Below are 21,352 nucleotides of genomic sequence, written 5' to 3'. Positions count from 1 at the left end.
TTTTTTTTTTTTTTTTTTTTTTTCTCCTTAGTCTCATAGACTTTTTTTTATTTTGGTCTCTGTCTTTGAATTCTAGTATTTCATTTTAATTCACTTTTGGGTTGCAGTTGGGGTTACGGCAGTCTCAGTAGAGCAGCCCAGGTTGGCCTTGGGTTCGGATCACTCTAATCCATCCTTGCAATTAGCATCTCTCTAATGGCACTACCTATCTTGCACATTGTCTAACTTTCCTGTCACCTGTTTGCACTGAATCACAGCTGTTATAAATTGCCTGTCTGATAATATAAACACCCATGCCATACCTGAGCATGGGTACCATGATTGTTTTGTCTCTTTAGATTTAGCCATTTCTTGCCTTCTGCTAAGACTTGTTATTTTGTTGTGGAAAACTGGGCTTTAGGGACTGTGACTAACCCAGTTTTAGTAGGAAGCTTTCACTCTTGCTGGGAAGTGGGTTATATCTTTACTGAAGCTATAAATGCCAGGTAAATAAAATTCTTTCAGGGTCCTTGCCTGTGGCCCAGGCATTTCCTTTGTGTGTGTGTGTGTGTGTGTATCCACTTAATTTACTGGAGATTTGGTGAATGTGTGAGGTGTGCAAGCGGAAGCTGGAGGCATCCTGAATGCTCACTCTTTAAGCCAGCCCGTTCTTCCTCTAGGACGTCCTCCCATGGCTCTGGTGCTGTACCAAGGTGTTGCCAGTCTGCTTCCCTGATGCCTCCTTTGCTGTGTACTATAGATTGTCCCGAGCTGAGGGGCAGAGCTCTCGGCACTGGAATGCAGTCGTATTAGGGAAGAGAAAGTAAGGAGTTCCCAGTAGCTATCTTCCCCTCTGTGTGTGGCCATGGAAAGTCTCTTGCTTCGATCCTCAGATCTGTTAGAGCCTGCTAGAACTGCAGCTTGCAGCTCCCAGGCGTGTCTCACACTGTAGCTCACACTGACCGTCATCAGATGTGACTAAAGTGCTCCTCCATGGCATCTGGCTGTGACTGCTTTGGCAAGTTGGAGGTTCTCTGGGTGAAGGTGGGCTGTTCTGTTCAGACATCCTCCAGAAGTGTCACGTTCACTGTCAGGAGGATGTGAGTGGTGACCTGTAAAGAAGCTCCTGTCTGTCACAGCTCAACACAGCATCTTGACCAGGCTTTCTATCAGCAGAGACAGAAGCACTAGATTCAACAGGGAAGCTGCATCCGTGCCTTGTAGAGTCTGGGTGACTGGAACATGGGCCCTGGTGTGGTTTATTTCCTTACACAGTGGCTCCTGAGGAGAATGTTTCTGAGGAATGAACAGTTCATGCTGCTATGGGTGGTACTTGATAACAGGCTAAACAGGGGCGCTCTTGGGAAGTAACACAAAACCTTGACTAGATGGGGCAAACCACCGCCATAGGAAGCTGGGCTGAAAATACTAGATTGTGGCCAGACAGCGTTTGCCCTGAAGTGGCTTTTTCTGAGGCCAGCGTGAAGTCACTAGAAGACTCTGCAGAAGATAACATCAAATGCAAACAGAGGACTAGGAACACCGCTCAGAAACTGAAGGGTGCAGCTGGCAGCACCAGACTCAAGCCTGCTGTCTCAACAGAGAAGCCAGGGAAAGCTCTGCTAACTTGCTTTAAGTGGTTACGAGACGTTTCACCATGACACTGAGCTCCTGACTCTCGTCTTGGCCTCCCGAGTGCGAATGCTAGGCATGCACCACCACGGCCATAGCTTATTACAGGGGTCAGAGACTTCACAGGTGAAGTCAACAGTCTGTGAAGCAACCAGGGCTCACAGAGCCTAGAGGGTGGTAGTTAGATCTGACACCACTGCACTGAGGTCAGAGGGGAAAGCAGGGTGAGAACCTTAGGCATGGCAGAAACATGGAAGTCAAGAGCAAAGTCAGCACAAGGGGCAAGGAATGAAGCTGAAGACACCTGTCTTCCTTTAATCTGCGCCTGCCTTCTAGGAATGACTCAGAACTGCCGGTCCATGGTACACACAGCGGGCATGGAGGACTGACTTGCAGGCAGCACTCGTGTGACTTTCTTTTCAGTGGTGGGAAGAGTTGTGACTGTTCTGAATGTCTGCACTCATGAACTGATGCCTCACTCTCGGAATCCACTGGGGACATGTGCACTGGCTACAGGGCCACAGTGAAAGCAGGAGCGTCAGCCAGAGCTGTCAATGTTCACCCCGCCTTCTCTAAGTCAGTGTGTGACAGGCACAGACATGAACGGATTTAAGTCTGTATTTATGTGTGTATGTCCTCCCTGTGTGCACACGCAAAGCTGTCAACATGTTTCATACTTGGCGTCCAATCACTTGTTTCTGAATCTACACAGCTAGTGCTCAGAGAAATGCCTAGAAAGTATGTCTATATTACAAAGACTTCATCAAGTTTGTGAACTGTAACTTTATTAACACAGGTGTATCTTACCAGACACACTGCCCTAAAATAAATAAAATCCCAATATCATTAAAACCACACAAACACAGCTTGACAGGGACCAATATAAAGTTGATTGTTTATGATGTCTGACTTGCATTCACTAGAAGTCTGAGAAAGACAGGTCAATCCCTCAGTAATTACCTTGTATCAAGAGGAAAGCAGTCATAATTAACTCCTGGGTTCTGGAACAATGATTTGAGAAAACTGAGCTTTGAAAAGAGTAAGGAATTTCACAAAGTAGATCACACCATGGGGCTTGATCAAAAACAATGCAGGGCGGCAGAAGGAGGCTGCACCCTGCCTCCCACACCACACCAATTTCTATTTTTGGCATGAGTTGTTAACCTTTTCCATCAGGAGGAAAATGTGCTCTGCGAACTCGCGGATGGCTCCCCGGCCACCATTGCACTTGCAGATGTATCCCACGGCCTTCTGGGCCCCGGAACACGCGTCGGCAGGAACAGCACTTAGGCCCACTCTCTTCAGGCACTCTTCATCAGACACTTCGTTGCCTATGAGTGAGACAGACAGTTCAATAGGAAAGACGCACAGGCTGTTCCAGCTAAATGACGCAAACCACAAGCAGTAAGTAATAGGCTCCATCAGAAGCAACACTAACAAGCACACAGAACAGAACAACACCTTAAGTACAAGTGAGAACGGAGCATACCTTTTACCTACTGTGTATATTACAATTATCAAAACTTCTGTACTTGAATTACAAGTAACACTGTTAAGTGGAAAACTGAATATATGCAAGGGCCCCAGATTTACTTAATAATTATCAGTTTTAGATTATTTAATCACTATTTCTCTCTATGCCATATACCCTAGTTTTCTTGGAGGTGGAGTGTGGAAGGAATTCCTGGACAGATCCTGCCTCTGCCTCCAGAGTGCTAGGTTAACGGTGTGCACCATCACCCCACATTTATTCCCAAACTTTTAAGCATTTATATCTAATTGAAAATTATAGTTATCAAACTCATACAATAAATGATTCCTTAAAATACTTTAATACTCTATGGTGGTCAAATATCAACAGCTCAAAACTTGTCACTCTGTGTATGTAGGTGTGCATGTGCATGGAGGCCAGGGGTCAAAGCCAGGCGTCTTTATCAGTCACTGTCTTATTCATTTAGTGTGTGTGTGTTTGTGTGTGTGTGTGTGTGTGTGTGTGTGTGTGTGTGTGTGTGTGTGTGTGTATAGACACAACAACCTGTAGGAACTGGCTCTTCCTTTCTATCATGTGGACCCAGGTTGAACTCAAGTTTTTCAGCTCGGTAGCAAGTGTCTCTCCCACTGGCCAGCTTGCTGACTCCTCATCTACTTTGGAATGGCAGGGTCTTTCACTGGACCTGGAATTCCCAACTGGCCTAGACTAGCCAACAAGCTCCGAGACCCTGCCCATTCCCTTTCTCTTACTGTTAGGACTGGAAGCACAGGCCCAGCTGCCAGCATTTTCCATATTCGCTGGGCACCTGAATTGAGGTCTGAAACTACTTCTTTAAGCCCTTCTAAACTGGCTTTTTCATTTCAAAAATTTTTAAATCAGGAGCCAAACCAAACCCACATGGCGTTTTGCTAATCAAGTCCCTTCCTTTTCTATCTGCACCAGCGCTCTGGCTTCCGTGTCATATGCTATTTTTAGGGAAGCTGACATATTAAAAACACTAAAATAAGTACTAAATTACATTAACAAAACTCTTCCCTCCCTCCACCTGCCTTGTCCAGAGGCCACCAGTGGGGCAGTCAGCATTCTGGACCTAGCTACCAGGTGGCTTCAGAGCAAACAGCACTAAGAAGGCGCTGTTTCCCAAGTGCTCGGTGTCTGCCCACAGAAAAGTGCTCCCGTAACTCAATACTAAACTGCATAGCATCCATTGAAAGGAAAAAGTCAAACCAGCAGTACTGTATTTAATCCTGTCTTCACAGTTTTCTCATGAGAGGTGTTGAGATGCAAGTTTCAACTTGTAATCCCTTGCCTTCCCATGCTGGGGCTACAGGCACACACCACCATGCCTAGCACAGCACTAATACTGTTAAGGGGTCTCACAAGACATGTATTTTATGTTTATGGGTTTTTTGCCTGCATGTATGTCTACACACCATGTGTAGGCAGTGCCTCTGGAGGCCTCAAGAGGGCGCTGGGTCCTGTGGAACTGGAGCTACAAAGGGCTGTGAGCTGCCACATATGTGCTGGGAATCTCCTACCCAGTTCCGGAATGTGTTTTTATACATTTACAAGCCCTTCTGAAACACTGCTTACATTCTGAAGTAAACACTTAGGAGGGATTCTCATACTAACTGTTCAAGCCATACACAGTCAGCACAGGAACATTTTCCTAAATGCAAACAGATGGCGCCAACCAGCATGATTATCATGACTCTGTTACCAATACCTTCTCAAGTCTGACTCTAGGCCTCTGCCTACATACGTGACACATTTCCCACTTGATGTGAAGCCTCAGTTTTTCTCTCTCAGTCTTTCTAATGTTTGTGTAGTTTGTTCTTTGGCTATGAATATGCAGTCAGTCATCTGGAAGCTTCTCCGAGCCTCACGGATAATGAGGATCCTACGGATCACATGGTACAGAGGGATCATGTTTCACACGCCTGGTGCTTTCTATAACAAATGTTCTATTGTATTTTCTCTGCAGTTGGCTCTAAAGCTATTCCAGCCTCTCAAGGCCACAGGCACCTGAGACCTTGAGGCTGTTCTGATTTAGCAGTATGGCCTGCAGTAGCCATGCACCGCAGCAACTCGGCCTTCCTCATACTTACAATGTGGAGGCCATGAGGCCGTCAGCTCTAGGAGCACCATGCTTATGGTCCTAGCAACTAGTTCCATGCCTGCACACAATAGGGATCCGCTAAGCCTATCTGCTTAACACTAAGGAGAAAACCTCGCACTCCTCTGAACACACCAATCAGCACAGATGCTACCACAGTCCTCAGTGGCGTCCCAGCATCCACTGCGTGCACACACTGCTATGGGGTTATAGGTGGTTCTTTTGCCCACCATTGTCACATTTCTCCAGTTTCTTCCTTAACACTGGAATTTGTAGGTAAAAACCAACAGTAAAAAGTGTGCTCGTGTATTAGAATCTCCGGGTTACCGAGGCTGCATACTCTCTGTAGGAGCCCTAAGGCATCATGTACTCCTGACACCTCCAGCTTATTGATGAGGTAACGGCCTGACTCCACAGGAGTCAGTGCTGGAGATACCCTACTAGGCTATTCTGACACATACTGTTAAGGCAGCCTTCAGGATAGCTGCTTCCATGGGTATTGATTTATTATTTACTTGTGTGTGGGGAGGCATATGCCATGGCTCTTGTGTGTAGGTTAAAGGTTAAATGACTCTCAAAGGTCATTTCTCTCTCTCTACCATGTGTATCCTGGGGAGTGAACTCTGGTCACCAGACTTGACAGTGACTGCCATTACCCACCAAGCCTTCTCACTGGCTCAGACGGCTGTAAGGTAATTTCTGCTCTGTAGTTTAAGAGCTATCCACTTGGGGACTTTCCCTTCTGGTTAGTTCTGACAATGTAAGCAGATCCTTGAGTGACCCACCAAGATAGGCCACTTCCTTCCAGCACAGGCCCATCTCCTTCCTCCACTCATCCACAATGGCCACTTTGTCCGACACACCGACTTCTGTTTTACAGTCCAGCTTTAAGGCGGAGATTGTCTGCTTGGAGCAGGCCCTTTCTGAGATGAGCCTCACCTGGAAAAAGAGTCTGTTAGAAGAAGAGGGAAACAGACAGGCTTGATGATAAATCAAGCTGTGAAGACGCAAGTCACAAACGGAATGAGTGTCCTCTGATGCCCTGAAGGGCCAGTGAGGAAGGACCGGCTGCAGAACAAAGCTTGCTTGACTATCAAGGTGCCACAGCGCCTGCTCCCTGTAGGTCAACTGCTCAAGAGGAAAGTGCACCTGGCTCAGCAGAGCATCGCACACTGAAGACCACTAGTGAGCTGTAACTATTTAACCTCTTTCTTTCCTGCACTGTGGGCTGAATCCAAGGTATCCCTCATGTATGCTAAGCAAGTGTTTAGCACAGAGTTATAGCCCAGCCCCTTCTCATGTCTGATCTAGAGACAATGTATTGTTGAGTTACACAGTCAGTCCATGAACTCATGACCATAGTACGTGGGGTTTCAGGTCTGAGCCACCCGGCCTGGCTTAACCTTCGTTTTAAGAAAAATACACATATACATTAAGTTATTCTGAGTTAATAATTTCATTCACACGAATAGGCCATTACACGGTGCTTGCCCCCTTCCAGTTGCCAATACCAACTAAGGAAATCTTTCTTGTTCCAAGGTCCTTAGGAAAATGAAGAAGTGTGTTTAGGGTATGATTACGTAAGAAATATTAACTGGCTGAGAAAACCCTCAGTTTCTCTTTCCAGGGTCAAGGTTCTCTAGGCATATGCCAAGCAGTTCTCTGAAACCCTTAAATCTCTTAATTATTGCAAGGTCCTATGACCCTGAACCAGAGTGCGCTACACACCACATTAAGGGAGCACATACCTCAACACCGCATTAAGGGAGCACATACCTCAACACCGCTTTAAGGGAGCACATACCTCAACACCGCTTTAAGGGAGCACATACCTCAACACCACTTTAAGGGAGCACATACCTCAACACCGCTTTAAGGGAGCACCTACCTCAACACCGCTTTAAGGGAGCACATACCTCAACACCGCTTTAAGGGAGCACATACCTCAACACCGCTTTAAGGGAGCACATACCTCAACACCGCTTTAAGGGAGCACATACCTCAACACCGCTTTAAGGGAGCACATACCTCAACACCGCTTTAAGGGAGCACATACCTCAACACCGCTTTAAGGGAGCACATACCTCAACACCGCTTTAAGGGAGCACATACCTCAACACCGCTTTAAGGGAGCACCTACCTCAACACCGCTTTAAGGGAGCACATACCTCAACACCGCTTTAAGGGAGCACCTACCTCAACACCGCTTTTCTTTAGTAAACTTATGCCGACAGCGTCTTTCACATCATAAGATATTATTTCTTTTTGGTCTCCTGACACATAAATGTGGCCATTGGTGAGACATCCTTCAATATTACACACGAACAGCTTTATCTCTTTCAGCTTCTCTTTTCCAAAATAGCCAAATCTAAAAGAAAACGAGACAAAGCCATGAGTGCAAACCCCCCTGCTCGCCCCTCACCTGCTCGCCTGGCCAAGAGCAGCAGCAGAGCCTGGGCCACTCTTCAAACTCACTTCACACACACTTTGCTGTCAGAGAGGGAACTCCCTACGAGCAGCACCGCTCACACAGACTGTGCACCTCCCAGCAGGTGTGATTTTTATACACCTTAAGTGTCTCTCCGCTCAAGGGGATGGAGTACAGAGTCTAAGTCAAATCAATGTCTAGACGGAACCACACGAGCTTCTGGTCCACAGCCATCTCAGCCTTTTTCTTCCTTTACCTCAAAACTCTCTGCTCTGCAATGGGCCAGTCGATGTCCACGTCTATGTCCACACTATGCTCAGCTCGCATTTCGTAATATGCCATTTTTCCACCCTGAAGACAAGAGGAATGCTGTGAGTGCTATTCTGATATCCACTATGTATATGCAGCTAGATTTGGGCGTACATTGAGAACGCAAATAATCCAGTAAGCCAGCAACATACCCACGATGATTATTTTGAAAAGAAAGTTCAAACCAAACAAATGAGTTTTTGATTCCTGTCTACAGTGCAAGTTCCCTGTTTTCCTTTAAACAGGCCTGTTTTAAGGTGAAAAGAGTACCATGGCCACAGGCGGCTAAGGACCCTAACATGTGCTGCTCCTCCTCTGTCAGATGACACCTGACAGCAGCACCCAGGTTTTCAGGTCTTTGGTCCCAGGCCAGGGCTGGGGTGGGTACTTGCAGCAGATGGTTATCATAAGCTTCCATGGTGTGCTCGGAGTTGAACCTGGGGCCTCTGGAAGAGCGGCCAGTACTCCTAACTCCAGAGCTGGCTCCTAATTATATTATTTTCAGAGCTGCAGTTGTCACCTCTGTAAATGCAGTAGGAATGACCATGTCCCTCAGCAGCTGTGCAGACTGTTATAGGTGACCCATGCAGAGCTTTCCAGCCCACCCTAAGCCTGCTTGTCATCTAGAATGAAAACGAGCCAATTTCAAGTTTACAACACAGCCACGTAGGCTCTGAGAATGAGAGACGGCCAATCCTCTCAAACCAGCAAGCGAGTGAGCACACAGAGCGATACTGTCAAGGTGACACAGAATTGGCCTTCCAGAAAACCAGGTCAACGCTCTTAGATCTCCTGAATTGGTTCTTTTCTGTTTTTAAAGTAGCAGAAATTATTTAACCACACAGCCACAATGTCACTGTAACCTAATATGGACCACAAACAACTGAGTGGGCTAATGTGACCACTGGGGCACGACGAGCTCTCAGCCTTACTGCATTTTCACAACACTGTTCAACTGAACATACTCCCAGAAATTCACTGGGAACCTCAAAGACCACCTTGGGGGAATGAATGCTGCAGGACAGCAGCCCTGAGGAGAACCCGGCCTCTCCTCAGGAAATGTTAGAGCCAAACGTTTCTCCCAGATTCTAAAACATAACAGAACAGTTTTAAGAGTGTATAAAATGAGTATACAAACCTGTAAGTAACCCATCTCTATCAAATGTCTTTTAGCAAAATAAAATGAGCCATTTTCATATAACTCTCCATCCCAGTCTTGTCGACGAGGCCGTTTGGCTGGATTCAAGTTCAGAGGCTCAGTCACTTCCCGGACTAAAGCAAAAGTGACAGTAGTCAGCACTGCCTTCAACAGACTGTTCACTTAGTAACTCTAAGCACAAATAAAAACCCCCTCAGAATGCAGGCATCTGTATCCACATAAACAAAAGGTACTATTCTAAAGGGCCAAGCGCTAACATTCCCAATGATCTGTCTCTGCTTTTAAATAGTCAATATCAGAAAAAATATTTCATGAATGAATTAGGAAACTCAGGTTGACGGAATTTAGACAAGTACTGTGGTTTTGCAGGGCACGTAGACAACCTTCCAACAGTTCCCAAGGATCAGGACTTGCCATAAATTACCATTCTGTAGTTAACCTCTTTAGTCTATTTTTCATTATTTCCAGCATCAGAAATAGAGTGTGTGTGCATTTATGTAACATGGGTAGAAACCGCTTTCATAGAATTATCATAGACAACTAAGGAAGTTCCTATTAAATCACTGAAGCTTTTATGTGTGTGTGTGTGTGTGTGTGTGTGTGTGTGTGTGTGTTTCATGTAACCCATGCTGGCCTCAAATTCCCTATTTAGCTGAGTAGGACCTTAAACTTCTCGTTCCACTTCCTGAGTGATGGTATGACATGACAGTTATGTGTCACCATGCCAGTGTTGTATGGCGCTGACATGTGGACTCAGGGCCTTCGTATGCTAGGCAGGTACTCTGCCTACCAAGCTACATTCCCAGCCCTCATCAAAGCCTATACCAATTGAAATATTTATGTTTTTACTTGTAGTTTAATATATATTAAATACAAAGATTAATATTTACTCTATTGACAATGAAAGCCCAGCAGTGTCAGCCTTAGTCATATAATGGATGGAGCCGTGAGGCTGTGGTTAGCACTGCAGAAATGCCCGTCTCCTCACTGGATTTCACCCGACTCTGGGCACACATACATGTGTGTGTGTAGTTTTGGGTGTATATACCTATGTGTATGTGCTCAGGTGTGCATACATCTACATGCTTGTGTTCCTGCACAAGCTCCCATGACTACCTTCCATGCAGTTCTCTTACTAACCATTTTCTGCTTCACTTTGACTCATGTCTGACATAATTTAGGGAAATTCAGCAAATATGTCTGAACAGCTAGTGGCAGCACAGTTTACAACTATGTGGAGACTGCAACAGAGGGGCCTCTCTGCTCTCAGGCGACCTGCAACAGAGGTGAGAACAGGTGGCTCAAAGTCCAGAGGACCCCACAAGACACGCCCTTCCTCTGGGAGACACTTTATGGAGTGTGAGGACAGGTGAGCAAGCTCACATTTGGCAAAAGCACAGTGATTGTGCTGTGTAAAAACCTGAGGAAACATTCCGGCTCCCGGATGTGGGTTACAGGCTGTCAGGCACAGAAGCACAACTCTGACACCACTGCTGCCGCCACTAAGGCAGGCCCTGGACAGGGGACAGCCTGGAAGACTGGGCAGAGCCTGGGGCTGGCATCTGTATGGCACTGCGCGCTGTCTTTGGTGGTTGACTGGGAGCCAGCTGTACCCACATGATCTTCCTGCAAGACAGTGTGAGTCTAGTGCAGCTTCTCACTGCAACACCCTGGGTGTCACACAGAAGAAAGTCAGTCCCCTCTGAGGAAATGTGGACTCCAACGTCTACAGCAAGTGCACATCACACCATGAGACACACAGAGAAGCAGAAATATGATGGTCACATTCAGGTGAACAAACAAGGAAAAAGGACTGGAATTTGCACAAAGAACTTTCCAAAACCTGCCTTGAATATGCTAAAGACATCAAAGAAAAATATCTTGAAAATGGATAAACATGGAAATTTCAACAGAGAATGGAATTACTAAAGATAAACTTAAAAAAAAAAAAAACTTGAAGTAATCCAAGGCTGGACGGGTGAAGAGACGGTTCATACACTCACACTCCAGCCGGGACTGCTCCTCACTGAGGAGAACTGACTGCGAGTCAGCCAGAAACACCTCAAACCTAACTCAGAATGGATTCCAGAGGGAGGAGAAGGCAGAGGTGCAGACAAGCATGTTAGGCCAGCGTGTGAGGAGGCTGCCCCGGCCTGCGGCAGGGTGAGCTAAGGGAAGCAGGCCATGCCTCGCTGTGGAGAGGGCAAGCAGGGCCTCCTGAGGGGCGGGCGGGAAGGACAGACTGATCATGGGAATGACGGCTGCTTATGGCCGAGAAGAACGTGGAGACCGAGGACATGTTCTCGCCACTGCTTCAGAAAACAGCCTTAAATGCCAGAAGAACCATCATCACGCCGTAAGTATAAGATTATTAACAAGTTCCCCTGACTCTTGCTTAATTCACACTAAGTCACAGAAATGCAGTGTGGACTTTTTCCTTCTTTTTGATATGTGCACAGGTCTATGATGGTCACACATGTATGAACGTATGTGTGGAGGGGTGAGGGTGGGGTGCACAGGAGTACAGGCCTAATATTTGCCTTACAAATTTCCCTCCATCTCTCTGAACTTTATTTTGTGCAACTGGCTCCCTCATTCAAACCCAGAGCTTATAGACTGCCAACAGCAGTAAGCCAACTTTCCTCAGGAATCCTGCCTCTGTTTACCAAGTGCTGGCACCATAGGAGGCTGCCATGCCTACTCATCTTTTACACAGGTTTTGGGGATTAGAATGCTGGGCCTCACGTGCTGTGGCAAATGCTTCACTTGCCAAGCCATCTCTCCATTCCTCTGTGATGCGCATTTGTACTTTCAAGGGACATTTGAGCTTGGCACTGCTAGGACCACCATGTTGGACATGCGTATCTACTGTAACAAGATACAACGTGTCACAGAGAAGCCGTGATGGACTGATAACAACTGACCTAGTTAGCAGCTATGATTTTATAAACAAGGACTGTCACCGAGCCCAAGAAATGCTGGCCTGGTTTAGATGCCGTCCAGCAGGAGCAATCTACTTCCCAGGGCACAGGCAAAGATAAGAGAGTCCCCAGCACTCCCAACTTCTATGTATCCTGTCATCTCTTTAATCTGAATGCTTGCTGAGGGTATTTAACTGACTCTAACTGCACGTCGCCCTCAACCCTCACTCTAAGTTCAGGGTTCCCCTGGGAGGTGCTGCACTAATTCAGTACGGAGGGGTCTGGTATGACCTGTCTGGCGCTTGGCCGACAGAGGCCAAGAGCAAACACAAAAGTATCTGCTCTGAAAACTGACGTATCTGCTGTACAAGCTAACAGAAACACGGACTGGAATGTCTGAAGAGTGGGAGACCGAACTGACTTGGGTTTTACCATTTTGCTTTATAACAAGATCTAGGCTGGAGTATCCTGTCACTGCCTACTGCAGCTGTGCACCAGGCAGTTACTGCTCCATAGCTCTCCTATCTGTTAACAGTGTTTACATTAACAAAACAAGACAACGCCTAGATTTCAGTGCAGTGAACTAGTTACCTCCTTTCTGAATTTCACTCCATCGAAACTGATGGCGCCTCACAACAGAGAAGACAGAGTCGTATCCTTCCTCTCGAATCATCTCTGCAACTTTCTGGAGGTCAGTGGGATGTAAACATGGAGACGTAGCTTGGATATTCCCCACAATGTCAACCTCTGAGGACAACACAAAGGAAAGGCATCAAGTGCAGCTCTGGGATCGTGCAATGCTGAGATCTTAAACCAACTGTTAACACACAAACCATGGCTGCAATCACATATAGTTTAGTAGCCAGACTCTTACCATTGTGATAATTAAGGAATTCTACGATGGCATCTAATGAGGTAGAGCTGTCTTTGGACGTTTCAGAACTTCTTCGATGAACCTGTGCACCGAACTGTTTGGCCACATTCTCAATTTCATCATGGTCCGTTGAGACCCACACACTGTTTAGGCAGTAAAAAGAAAGTTAAATAAACTCCGGCAGCAGAGAGACTGCCAAGGGTAAGGCAGAGCTCTTCACCCATGTACATAGCTTGGTGTTGGAAAAGCTTTAGTACAGCTAGCGCTGTCTAGGCGTCCTAGTGCACACCTGGACCCACAAGGCTCAGGAGGCAGAGTCGGAGTGGGGTGCTGTTCCTACGGTCCAGGCCAGCCAACGCCACATAGGAAGACCCTGTTTTAAAGCTGCCCCCCTGCAACCAAAATAAACAAAAACATAAAGATCCAAAACAATGTAAAAATAAAAGCAACTCAATAAACTTATCTAGATAGTTCAAGAGTGTAATTCTATAAACTAGGAAAAATGAACTCAGTATTTTTAAGACAGCCACACTAAGTAAGATATCTCTAGAAGTCAAATCTAGAGCAAAGTGAAGGTGTTTCTGCTTTGTTTTGCAAATTTGAACCCACAATATCATACACACAGATGAGACTAATGTGTGTAGAAACACACTGGGCTTGGCTGAACTGGAATAGTTTTAAGCCTTGAAGAGAGTAAGTATCCAGATCTGGTTCACATTGATCAGAAAATCCAACTTTATTTTTAAAACAGTCAATGTGTGGATACCCAAGCGAGCGCTAACGCTAAGGCGGCCAGGGCTGCACTGCCTGTGGGCCGCCTACCTCTAATCACCACAGCACAGCTGCCTATTTGGATTCTGTAAGACCAAGAGCAAACTGCTTCTCTGTAGGGACACGCTAGTCTCTACTGAAGCTCTGTTTTCTGAACCTTCACAAATGCTCATTTCTAGAAATAGAGGGTACAGATGTACTCGAGCCACATGCTTTAGTAATGACAGTATGTGGATATTTTCAAGATTTAGAGTCTGTCAAGCGCATGTGCTCCTTTCTATCTGTCCATTCATTTAGCATTTATTAAGAGAAAAAGAGTATATATGTTGTAAGTCTAAGATCACATAAGGAGAAACTTTTAACCTCTGGATCTCATTTATTCCCTTCAGAATTTGTAGAAAGAGGATTTAAGAGCTGGGAAGATTATTCCGTGGGTGTGTGTGCTTGCTAGGCAAACATAAAGACCTGAGTTCAAATCCCTAAGCCCATATCAAAAAGCCAGGCATGGCTGCAAGGTTCCTAACCTCATGTCAAAAAGCCAGGCATGGCTGCAAGGTATCCTGTAACTCAGAGCTGTGAAGGACAGAAACAGGAGGATTGCTGGCAATTGGTGGCTGCCAGCCTAGCTCCAACCTCAGTGAGAGAACCTGTCTCATGGAATAGGGTGGAGAGTGATAAAGCAGGACACTTAACATCCTCCTCTGGCCTCTGTGCACCCCTGCTCACCCACATCACCACTGCCTCCACCCTCACTAGCACCCCCCCCCCCCCCCCCCCCCCCCCCCCCCAGCCTACCACCCCCACCCCCCACCCCCACCCCCCACCCCCACCCCCACCCCCCACCCCCAGCCACCACCACTACTACTATGACACACAAATGAGGATTTAAATGAAAGAATAAAGTTAATAAGTCCCATTTGCTTTGGTTTTGGTTTTGCTCGCAGAAAGTTGGTGAACAAGATGGCTACAGGTGGATGGTCAATCTCCCAGCACTACTAACCAGTGAACACTAATGCTGACGGAGCAGCTGAGGTGGGTGAGGGGCATTAGCAGAACATGCTAAAGACGAAGCACAGCGAAGGCACACATGTCCTGGTATTTGGCTTACGGCTGAAGAACAACTGAGTGATGGTTCAGTGGAGGCTTCTGTGAGCTTTTAAAATGTTTGCAAGATAAAGTTTAAAAAAGGGGAGGACAGGCCCAGACAATGCTGTGATTCCCACTAAACCATCAGGGAAAGAGAACCAATTAAGTGACCATGCTCCTCCTAGTGCCTGACCTCCCCCACACCCTTTAACGTTCTTGCTGTCTACCATACACTGGGTTTGTGTTTGACACGAAATGTCGAGTACAGAAGTGTGGGCTCCATGGACCATGCAACCGAGGAATCAGGAACTAGTGGAGGTGGAGCGTGTCCAAACCCGGAGATCTCAGTCTTGAGCCGGCAGGAGAAAGGACCAGCCCCTCCCTGCTCTGAGCCTGCATGCCCTGACCCCTACCGCCACCATTCTCAAGGTGATCACGTAGCCTGGCACTTGGAATTCTTCTCCATGCAAATAGGGTATCACCAGCATCCCAGCCCTAACCAATATGAGCCCACCCTGGATTCCCTCTCCACTCCCTGAAAATTCGTATCTACCCCTCACTCACTCTGAATAAACACACATAAGCTGTTTCACTAAACACCGTTCAGAGCTGTAACACTAAGATCTTCAGAGAAGCCCGCCATCCCCCACCCCCGACCCCAGCACTCCCAGTCCCCAGACTCTCTCATTCTGGCTTTGCCCTATCTTTCCCAGCCTCGGGTACACTGGTACCTGGACGCCCTGAGAAAAGAAAGTGAAGCGCAGAGCCACACTGAAGAGCAGTGATGGCTCTACCAAGGCAAAAGTTGTGGTAACTGTAGGTACACCTACGGCTATGGGCAATAAAAATAAACCGCTTGTCACCGAAGTAAGAGGTAAAAATGTTAGCTTTTCTAAGCGCTGAAACAGGAGAGGAAATAACAGGACTGCACTGTCTTGTTTAATTGGAAGAAGCCAAAAAGCTTTGTGTGTGACATGTGACAAGAGCACTGGGGACAGGAGCAGAGCATGCACAGCACACTTAACACAAAGGCCCAATCTACTAATGGGTCAGGTGGGCAGGTCATTCTTTGGTGGAGGGGTGTCAGAAGACATGGAGAAAATGAAAGAATGAGTGAGAATGAACAGCCAGGTCTAAGTCACACTCCACCTACCTCAACACACAGAGTATCAGCCGCGGTGCGCGGGACAGTGACTTTGAAACACAAAATGTAATTTCAGGGATGATAAGAGAACACAGGCCCCTCAGAAATCATAAGCCCACAGGCTTTGAAATGAAACTAAAATGTATGTTGATTTTCACCATAATGTTACACAAGATTCAAAAGATCAACCCGATGCTTGGTTGAACTGAGGAACAGGTCTCTCGTGACCATGTTCATCAGCCCATTTTTGGACTGCAGACCCACTTAGCAGAAGAGTTTAGCAATCTGGAAAAGATCTGTTAACTGCCATCACGTGCAGCCTGAGAAGGCTGCTCCCACTGAGCCAAAGCATGACCTTGAAGAAGATAATCTCAACCTCCAGTCTCCTGCAGGCTGCCCGGTTCTGCCATGTCCTCCTACCTAAGCGCTTGCTGAAGGAAGAGAGGCAAGAGCTGCTCCAAAGTCCCCCAGCGGCCCTTCCAGGCCAGTTCAATCCCAATCTATACATTTTAATTGAAGCTCTAAGATACACTGCTCCCCAGAATGAGTAGGACAGTGTCCCATTCCACCCCCCAAGGCCGCCTGCAACGTTTTACTGGCATACGGCCACCTTCCTTCATTCATGTACCACCACGGCCACTTTTGCAACATACAGGCTGAGAGCTGAGACGTTAGAACTGAGACCATCTGGCCTGCAAAACCGGCAATACATACTGTGCGGCCCTGTCTAGACAAAGTCTGCTGAAAGACGGAAGACAGTATAAGGACACATTTCCATTAACTGTTTAAAGTCAAAGGATGGTCAGGACTGAAGGCATTCTCAGGATTTCTAATTCTCCATTCACGAGCAAGGAAACCAAGGACCCTGGGAAGAGACAGATTGCTCTGTAAGAGCATTTGCTACAAGGGAAAACTGTCAGTGTCACATCAGAGCTGAGTGCATGTTAGTTCCTTTAACCCTCAACGAGCCTCTCCTCTTGGGTGTACACTCAAGTCCATCCGCAGGATGGAGATGTTGGGGTACAGAGAGGTGATGGTGTCGGGGCAATGGCGCAGTGGGAAGTCACATGGTACAGGTTAGAGAGGGCAGAGCTGGACAGATGCCCCAGCTGCTGGCCCAGGGAAGGGGTCTCTTCCTTCTAGTCACTGTCATTATAAGCCGTCTACAGATGGATGGCTGCTCCAGGCAAGCTAATGCTGGCACCACTCCTAATGGGGTTTGTGTGGGCAGATCTACATTTTTCTTCACCTACACATGTAGTACTTAGGGGCTGGGGGGGGGGACGACGACACACAATGCCTCTGTGTGTGGAGGAGCCCATTTTCTCCTTCCCCTGTGAGAATTCCAGGGATCCAATTCAGGTTGTCAGGCTTGGCGGCATGTGTACTTACCTGCTGAGCTACCTCACCAGCCCACCAGAGATACATCTTAATAAACAAGACAGGGACTTCCCAGCATTACCATCAATGCCTACTATTCACTACCTGCTGGGTTTAAACAGACAATCTCCCCTTACTTGGTGATTGTCCTCATGGGCTTCAGTGAGGGCTGCCAGGGGGTTCATGAGGCGAGGCTAACTGAACTAGCAGGCACCATGCTCTACTTAACGCAATGACTGAGCTGAGGTAAGTAGGGGATGCAGTGGGGTCTGCTAAATGGAGAAGTTTAAAGCTTGAAGGTGAGCTGACCTGACTATGCCTGGAAAAACCTGAGTGCTACGAATCAAGAAGCCCACTCACCGGTACAACTAGAAAGGCCACTGTCTGTCCTCCACTGCCACTGCAATAAGGAAGGGCCTAGATGCCAACATCCTGAAATCAGAAGCCGGAAGCGTTGTTAAAGACTGGGGAGGCAAGGGAGTGGCAGCAAGAGATAGTCAGTCAGTCTGCACAGGACCGTCTGGATTTATACATCACTGCTTTCGAAGAGGAAGAAAGACAAGGGCCTATCATCATGTCTAGAGACAAGCCCACTGTGCCCACCAGGTCTACCTTTCCACAAGGGCTGATGCTTGCAGCTCACCTGAACTGGGAAGGCACACAGTAGGGCTATACACTGTCACAGCCAGCAGACAAAGTCTCTACAACCGAGACCTTCCCAAGTTCTCTCTGTAAGAGGGGCTCAGAGGCCAATGAGTGCATCATGATTTTCCTGGACAGAAGGTCAATTCTCCTGGGGGTGCTGCATCTTCTCAGGTGGGTATGTCATGAGAGGGGAACCAGGATTGGGAATATGGTCTTAAGATGCCGGAGACTACGGTCATGTGTGTAGAGGCCCGTGGTTCCCATGACACCCTGCTTGACATCAGAAAGGGTTGGTCTACCCTGAAAAAAGGAACTGCAGATTGTGGTGACAGAGTATGCCGCCCCTGCGCACTGCTTTATGTTCCTTGCAGTGATGGGTCTCGTCGGATACTACACATAGGAATGTGTCTACATGCTGCTCAGCTGTGGCCCTTATGGTGACAATTCAAACAACTAGAGGAGATTATTGTGGAGCCGGGCGTGGTGGTGAACACCTGTAATCCCAACACCAGGGAGGCAGAGGTAGTTGGATCTCTGTGAGGGAACCTGTCAAGGACAGCTGTCAGTCACTTCGGTCACCTTTCTGCAGGTGCACAAGATCAGGAATGCCCTCTGACACCTGGATGCCAAAACATCAAGAGAATCAACAACCATGAAAACTCTGGCCATCCAGGGCCCACACTGACCAGAGCAGCAGCCGACTCCTCAGAAGCCCTGCATGAGGTTCACAGTGCCACCTCTGGTGAGACCGGACAGGCGTGGCAGCCCATCATCTTTCTCCTGCTGCCTTGTAGCCAACAAGCTTTACTCTTCTTGTCAGTGTCAGTAGCTGGTGGCTCCAGAGGGAGCGCTGGGGCTGCCCCTGTCATGGGTCACATGGACTGGCTCCTGCTGCTGCTCTACCCCCTGGCTCAAGACACAGCAGTGCCAGTCACACAGTGGGTTGACAGCAGTGCCAGTCACACAGTGGGCTGACGGCATTTGCTGAGTAAAAGATTCATCCTTTGTTCTTAAGCCTAATCACTGTGCTCAATTACCCTGTGTGTACGTGTGTGTGAATGCAGGCATGAGCGCCTTGGTCCATGTGTGGCGGCCAGAGGGCAACCTCAGACATGGGTCCTCACTTTCCACTGTGAGGCAGGGTCTCTCTTTTGCTGTTCATAGGGTACACCAGGCTGGCCAGCCCACACGTTTCCAGATTTTCCTTTCTCTACCTCCTGCCTTGCTGTAATAACCGTCACACTAGTCCCTCACCTGAATTTCCTGTGGGCTCAGGAAATTAGAACTCAGTGCCTCAGGCTTGCAGGGCAAGCACTCTATCCACTGAGCCATCGCCTCCACCGGTTACACCTCCCCCTTTAAAAGACTGTAGTAAATATCTGTGTGTGAGTGCAGAGGCCTGTGAAAACCAGAAAAGGGTATCTAATCTCCTGGCGCTGGAGTTACAGGCAGCTGTGAGCTAACCAACAACAGTGCTGGGAACTGAACTTGGGTCCTCTGGAACAACAGACCAAGTTCTCAAGTGCTGGGTCATCTCTCCAGTTCTGCCATTACTCTTTTCTGAATCCACTTTGAAAGTCATTTCCTGACATGTTGCCCAAGAGTCATAAATAATAACTTTGTTCTCAATCTACTGTCATTATGACTATGATCTCTCTTTTACTTTGTCACTGTGGCTTCTACATACTTAACTTATCACTCCTTTGCCCTCTGTATTCTGAGAGGGTTAAAAACACAAAATCCAAATGTGAGCTCCATGGAAGATTGAACTATGCATGGACCATCTTGCCCTTTCCTTGCATGCATATGGCAAAAGCGGGGCTTGAGAAACGTTTACTGAGCTGAACCAAGTCCCCAGTGCTCCCCTATCTCTCCTTACCACACTTCTCATTGCGTGTTATTTTCGGAAGCCAGCTCTATTTGCTTGACTCCACCCAGAGCTTCCTTTGGGTCAAAACACGGGGAAAAAAAAACATACATTTATACCTTTTGCCTATCTCATTTTTTAAACAAAGCCAGCTGGATGAAAAATCTGTCTTTGAAATATGGGGAATTAAAAGCCTTCAGAATCAATCATCTTAAAAACCAAACCATCAAAGGGTAGCAATAAATTCAAGCAGAATTAGGTTGCAGCTAGCATGTGCATTTAAATTCACTGTTGGCAAGGGATGTTATCTCCCGCCTTTGACAACAGCATCAACTTGTAACTCCTGATCGATCTGGTAGAAGCCAAAACGGTTCAAAGATACAACTGTCGTTTAGTGAGGCCAAAGTTTAAGAGGTAGGCTAAAACCATTCACACCCACCACACAGTCATACCTCTACACGTATAGGAAGCGTTTCCGCATTGTGCTGACTCACAGCCTCACTGGCAGAGGTTTTTTTTTTTTTTTTTTTTTTTTTTTTTTCCTCCCACCAAAGGTGAGGGAAGACTCTAGGCTGGAGAGCCTCAACTCTGAGCTCCATTCCTGCATCTGCTGCCTCCCTGGCCTTGCAGCACCCGGCAGTCAGCGCAGCCCAGGGGTGACAGGTGCCCATCAGCAGGGGCCGTCCAGGGTCAGGCCTGGGGACCCCAACCCCCGACCCCCGGGCCCCGCTCCCGCACATGCGCACCTCTGGAAGACCCCCGCGTCCAGGGCGGCGCGCAGGACCCAGCCAATGAGCGGAACCCCCGCCAGGCGCTTGATGTTCTTCAGCGGGATGCCTTTGCTGCCGCCGCGGGCCAGCACCAGCGCCGCCAGGTGCGGCGGCTTCTCTAGGGCGCGTCCCGCGCCCCGGCTGCGCTGCAGCTTCGGGGGCCGGCCCCGGGATGGCCGTCCGCGCGGGGCGGGCACCGACGTGGCGGCCCCCTTCTCCAGCGCGTCCATCTTCCTCCCACGCCGCCGCGCCAACGTCTCCACATCCGGGAGCTCGGCCCCGCCGACTCCACTCGGTACCGCCCGCCTGCTGTGGCAGCTGCAGGCCACGCCCACGGCACTGCCCGCCCCGGGGCACGCTGGGAGTTGTAGTCTGCCGCGCCCTTGCCCCGGGTCCGAATGGCTAGGCGAGCTCAGAGAAGGAACTGCTAGCTGAGCCCAGAGGTGCGAGAGAGGCACATTGTGCGATGCTCAGTTATGTCTGGCGATTTCCAAAACTAAGGAGGATAGGATTAGTCCTCCTCCACTAATCCCCTCCCCCAAAGCCTTCTTTTTGTCCTACCACTTATCCTCCCTCCTCCTTTTCTCCCTCCTCCAATTCTTCCTCCTCCTCCTTTCTTCTCCCTCTCCAACAGCCTCCCATTCCAGTCTACTAGGTAATAGCCTCAGGTCATGAGGAAGTGAGTCTGGCGGTACTGAGCAATAGCCCCTAGCCATAAGGAATTGCCTAGCCCCAGCCTGACTGACTGTTCCACTCCACTTGCACAAACAATCTGCCCA

General features: G+C 48.0%; 1 protein-coding gene across 1 annotated transcript; it reads right to left on the bottom strand.

Moving 5' to 3' along the window:
• Positions 1–2,355: 2,355 nt before the first annotated feature.
• On the bottom strand, positions 2,356–20,881 carry Cmas (cytidine monophosphate N-acetylneuraminic acid synthetase). Its single transcript, XM_051155546.1, has 8 exons — positions 20,550–20,881; positions 12,911–13,053; positions 12,628–12,783; positions 9,095–9,228; positions 7,904–7,998; positions 7,416–7,587; positions 6,005–6,158; positions 2,356–2,942 (listed from the first exon to the last, which is right to left on the bottom strand). Exons 1-8 carry the CDS (start codon positions 20,801–20,803, stop codon positions 2,752–2,754), a joined length of 1,299 nt encoding a protein of 432 aa, XP_051011503.1. The 5' UTR covers positions 20,804–20,881; the 3' UTR covers positions 2,356–2,751.
• Between the last annotated feature and the right edge of the window lie 471 nt (positions 20,882–21,352).

This window comes from Acomys russatus, chromosome 13 (assembly GCF_903995435.1).
Source record: "Acomys russatus chromosome 13, mAcoRus1.1, whole genome shotgun sequence".
In the NCBI taxonomy this organism is placed as follows: Eukaryota; Metazoa; Chordata; class Mammalia; order Rodentia; family Muridae; genus Acomys; species Acomys russatus.
Note: the sequence above shows the minus strand (reverse complement) of the source record. Positions and strands in the feature narration are given on the sequence as shown.